This window comes from Montipora capricornis, chromosome 4 (genome assembly GCF_036669925.1).
Source record: "Montipora capricornis isolate CH-2021 chromosome 4, ASM3666992v2, whole genome shotgun sequence".
Classification (NCBI taxonomy): domain Eukaryota; kingdom Metazoa; phylum Cnidaria; class Anthozoa; order Scleractinia; family Acroporidae; genus Montipora; species Montipora capricornis.
In genome coordinates this window covers 803,998-808,997 of record NC_090886.1, presented here as the reverse complement: position 1 = coordinate 808,997, position 5,000 = coordinate 803,998, and the positions used below count along the sequence as shown (strand labels likewise).

The window sequence follows — 5,000 nt, the reverse complement described above, 5'->3', positions numbered from 1 at the left end:
CCATATTAGGTTTTTACCACACAGTAGTCCAGCAATCAATGCTGACTAATTCCCCAAGTTGGGCTTAGCCTTGACATCCTGCTAGGAACAATTGACGTCTTTAAATTCCTCTGAAGTATTGAAACATTTTCTTGCAGCTATTGATACCTTTCACCTTGCGAGAAAATTTCTTTTCATTTTCCAGTTTAAAGAGGATGGAAAGGTGACACAATTTTATGATAAAATGGAAATTGCATTACTGCTCTTTTCTTTTGCTCAAATTGTTTTCAACAGCACCATAGATGACTAATGTTTCTACTGCCTTTGCAGAGATTTGAATCATTCTGTAGACTTGTTCTAAGTAGCATGGAGCCAACACAGACTGACCTAAAGGTACCTGTCCCAATAACCCTAACAATACACCAACAGATTTGTTTGCTTGTTTATTTATATGCAATGTTAGATTGTGTTCTGTTGGGCTCAAAGCGCTTAAAATAGATTGGTTGATTTATTTATGTTTCATTATGATTGAAAATTTTTTTTCGTTGATTTAGTTGATGAACTTTTTCATGTGGAATCTGAAGATCAGTTTGAAATGATAAAGTGTCAGTAGGGACCATTTCTCCTGACACTCCCTTTTCAATTAAAATTAAAAAAAAAAACAGGCAAATTACTCATTCTCGTAACACAAGTCAGTGTTCAACACTTACTTTCAAACTAATTTGCCCTTTACATGTAGGGCAACCAGTTTTGTTTTTTTGGTTGCCCATTTTCTAAAGACCTGTTGCCCATTAAAACTCAAAGGAGGCCTGTAAAAATGTCCATCGTGTGTCCATGATGTTCTAGTAGCCTTCACAGTTTAACTTTTACAATCATAATTATCTTTAAGCGATAAGAGATCAAGGGAGATTGCTTATTCCTTAAATATCTCGATGAGGTTAGGATGGTTTTGAATTAAATGCCATTTGTCCCGATTAGTACGTTTTTACGCTTTTTAAAGCTGGTTGAAATTGCATTACAGAAGGTAGAATTTTCTTGTGCACTTGTTCGATATCAAAGTATCGAAGCATATTTGGCCATGCAAAAACTGGCTTTGATTGTAACAAACATTCTTTTCGCGCAGAGAAAGATGGCGGCTACAAACTTGTTTCTCCTTCCAATCTCTTTTGAGGTTGTACCATTATACTTTTGACAGAAAAATAAATGACAGCAAAGAGATGTTGTGTTTGCAGTGACTATGTCATATTACTAGTCACTTTCTTTGTTGCAAATCAAATTGTTCCACAAAATATTAGTCAAACAAAAATTCTGATTTCCCAATCAGGGAAGTCTTAGAGTTGGTTTACTTTCCCACAGACGACAAGCCTTAGTGTCGAACAGTGGATATGAAGAAGGCCAAAAATGCCTTGCATAGTTCAACAGTGTATCCATCAAGAAAAAGATTAAAAGTTACGAGTTTCCACCACATCATTGTGCTCAGCTTTTTTGTTTTTTTTTTATTAGGCATGTTATGTGTCTATTGTTCTGTCACAAGATCTTGTCCTGTTGTGGCTACAGCAGCTTAAGCATACTCTACTGATTTGCTGCAAACTACTCCGTAATTTAAAGGTACTACCGCATTCAATTTATTTTTCACTCTACTGTAAAAGTTTCACTCTTTATCCATATTTCTTCCAAGGGTTAGGGTTAGGGTTTAGGCTAACCTCTTCTGACGACTTCTATTTGTGTTGTGTAAATTAAGTCTTGATTCTTTTGCAGCCCAATGTTTCCCCAGAAGCAAAAAAGATCAGCATATATTTGAACATGGTATGAAAATTATTTAATTTATTCTCTGCAAATTATTACTAATTTTAGATTCTAGGAGATGTAGATGGCTTGCCCTTGAGGACCTATGGGGTATTAGGTACCGTTGTAAATCTGGTTTTCCAGATTTAAAGGTGAGGGTTGAGGGTTGAGTCCTGTTCAGATCACTAGATGGAGTTGTTTTCAGCAATCCCTGGTTCAACGTTTTGGTGTAATTGAACCAATCCAATGTTCATAATAATGCATTGAATTGTATCACTAAAAATATTAGACTTACCCTCATTGCAATTATTTTAATATTTGTATCTGATTAGCTTTTGTGATTTGTCTATGCTTTCTTGCAGCTCATTATTTTTACTGACTGCACAAACTGGAAGATTTTTACCATTAAGGGAGGTATATGATGAACACTTTGGTTTAAGATGTTCTTTAATAGTGTCTGGTTTTTGTTGTGTCCTTGTGGGTTATCCATTGTGCAATATTTAGTTGATCACAAATGTGAAACTGCTGTGTATGTGTCATTTACTGGCATAAGGAAATGATCATAATTTACTTAAATTTTGTTTCTGTGGCATGTTTCTGTTTCAGGAGAAGCATTACGACCAAGCTTGCAACAACTCTGTGCCAATGTTCTGGGATATCTGAATACTAAAGGACTCTACCCTTCATTAAAGGTATTGGACAAAAGACCACTGTGGAGACCCTGTTAGTGTAAAGTTAAATGGGTGACATTGTTTTCAAACTGGGAGATTAGTGAAATAAAAGTTAATGATGACTGATTTCACGACTTGCACCACCACAAAGGGCGAAGCAAAGTGGACACCATAGTTTTTGAAGGAACTGTACCAAATATTGTTCACACTTCTATCTTGATATGAAAGACTAATAAGGACTAGGCTTGAAAAAAAGAGAAACTTTGAGAAAATGCCAACAGTCAAGGGTTGATGTCACCCTGGAAACATTTAAAATCATGCTTTACTACTGACAATTAAGTTGCTATGAAGCTAAAATACAAATCTTTTTTGTTTGCTCTTGCTTGAAGGATTTATTGATGTCTGGTCTTGCATGCCATGAACCTTCACTGAAGTCTGCTTCCTTTATGGCAGTGATCACTTTATCCCTCCGGTAAAGCCTCACAGAATATCATATCTTTTAAAATTACGTTGTAACTGAGCACTTTCCATAGTCTTTTGAAAGATCTCTGTATCTGCACTGTTTGAAAGTCTGATACAGAGCCAAGGGGTTTCAATAAGAGTGTGAACTTGTCAGCTGGTTTGAGTAGAGTAGTCGATTTTGTCCTTGTCAAAATGGATTTTAATCTTAAGTTTGAAACAATAAAATAAAAAATAAAAAGTAGCTGGCTTTTCCTAGTGGAAATATGCCAATGCTTTTTTTGTCGGCTGTCGGTACTTATTGAAACCACTGAGAGCCCTGAGAGCCAAGGACTAGATTTAGTTTCAGGACTTTTGGCTTGAGGATTTGAAATGACTTCTCAGACTTACTAGCTCAGCATTTTTTAGCCATGTCCTTTCTCTATTTTTTGACCTTTTGGGAATTTTGATATAGTCCTGCATAAATTTTAATTGGCTGTCACTAGGCCATTTGTTTGAGCATCAGAATACCGTTGGTGAGAGTGGGTAGACTTCTTAAGTCTATGGATGGGAGGGCAAGTCATTGGTCTCTCGTATGGGATCTTATCCCATGGGCCTTATTTGTGTGGCAGCCATATTGGCCATAGACAATCGATCTATTTAATTCCCCCAAGTCTCAAGTTGAAATGTTTGGGAACGAGTTTCATTGCCAGGGCAAAACAAAAGTTTTCAATTCCTTGGGACTGACAACATGGCCGCTGTGTGATTAATTAAGGCCCATTGACTCCTAGGAGTGAGATTGATAATTTTTACTCTGTCTAATGCCAGACGATTTTACTCCTTGATGATGGGTTGTTTGGGAGTCAATGGGTTATAGAAACCACACACTTTTTGAAAAAAGAAGGGCATGGAGTTCTGGTTATTGCGGTCCTTTAGTCTTTCTGTGAATCCTATCTGTAATACTGAAAAAAGTTGATAATAGTTTCCATTAATGGTCACACTAATGCAATTAAGTGCTGCATAAATGTCTCACATGATGATGATAATATCACAGTTACTACAGTGCAAGCAGTCTCTCTTTTGCTGAAAAACCAGCTGAGAATGCAAAACAACTGATAGAACGTGGCAATGTGTGAGTGCTACTTGCGGCTTTGCCACCTGAATATCGCCTTGTTGGATCGGTTGTGTTGCATTCTTTGCAGAATTTTCAGCAAAGGAGCGACTGCTTGCAGTCTATGACCAAGCTAAATTGCATAGCTAAATTTGTTTGATTCCCTAGATGCCTTCCATTATTAGATAGTCATCATTTAAACAGTCAGTCTCAGTTATCACAGCAAACATGTCTGTGAACTTTTTGCAATAGTCTGAAATGTCATTTATCTTGTCATCCAAACCTGCCTGGAAGGGGCGTGGTGGGCACCTTTCCGGTGGGTTTGGGCAAGAAGACAGATGACATTTCAGACAATTTTTGTGAGAACATGCCTGGAGAGATGGCATGTATCTTCAGTTGTCTTAATAGACAGCCACCAAGGAGGTCACAAGGAATTCTCAGTACCAGTAATACCTTTCCTGTTGACTGCATGTCAGTTTTAGTGCAAACTCTGCTTGGCTCCTTGAATTGATCGTTATTTTTTTGTGGTTATTGATATTTTGCCTAGGCCACTAATTCTCAGCAAGTTTTCTGACAATCTCTGCAGTTTGTATGTACTGAATATACTTTCAGTTCCGGGACTCATTTTGCATCTTTCAACAAAAGCTCCTGATGTGAGTATCAATGTTTCAGGTTTACCATCATTATGTGACTTGTGCATCTTCCATTCCTCACATTTTCTCTTCACAGGTGTCATTGTTCTGGACTGCCTCAGAATGTCATTGTTTTAATTTCTTTTGTTCTGTATTTAAACAGGGTTTCAAACCACTAAAAACTCATGGCATCTATCAGAGGGTTTTGTCATTTCTTCAGGAGGAGCAATGTAGTAGAATTGTTTTGAATTCACTGGAATGTAGTTACTCTCTGTGTCTCTTAGGTGAGCTTTGACATTGTGCCATTAAGTCAACAATACACAGGAATGTATTTTGTGAAAAGTACTGTGACATGGCAAATGTTATTTATGAGGTTATTCTTAA

General features: G+C 37.1%; 1 protein-coding gene across 2 annotated transcripts in view; it reads left to right on the top strand.

The window, feature by feature from the left end:
* LOC138045065 (ubiquitin-protein ligase E3B-like) overlaps nt 1-5,000 on the top strand; it is a 26,854-nt gene that overhangs the window by 3,640 nt on the left and 18,214 nt on the right. The window contains exons 4-12 of one of the 2 annotated variants that reach the window (XM_068891427.1): nt 138-202; nt 310-372; nt 1,483-1,587; nt 1,738-1,785; nt 2,127-2,178; nt 2,371-2,456; nt 2,825-2,907; nt 4,532-4,637; nt 4,780-4,900. In XM_068891427.1, the coding sequence (XP_068747528.1) occupies nt 138-202; nt 310-372; nt 1,483-1,587; nt 1,738-1,785; nt 2,127-2,178; nt 2,371-2,456; nt 2,825-2,907; nt 4,532-4,637; nt 4,780-4,900 (729 nt within the window). The remainder of the gene's footprint in view (nt 1-137; nt 203-309; nt 373-1,482; nt 1,588-1,737; nt 1,786-2,126; nt 2,179-2,370; nt 2,457-2,824; nt 2,908-4,531; nt 4,638-4,779; nt 4,901-5,000) is intronic. The other variant, XM_068891428.1, reaches the window with a different exon arrangement.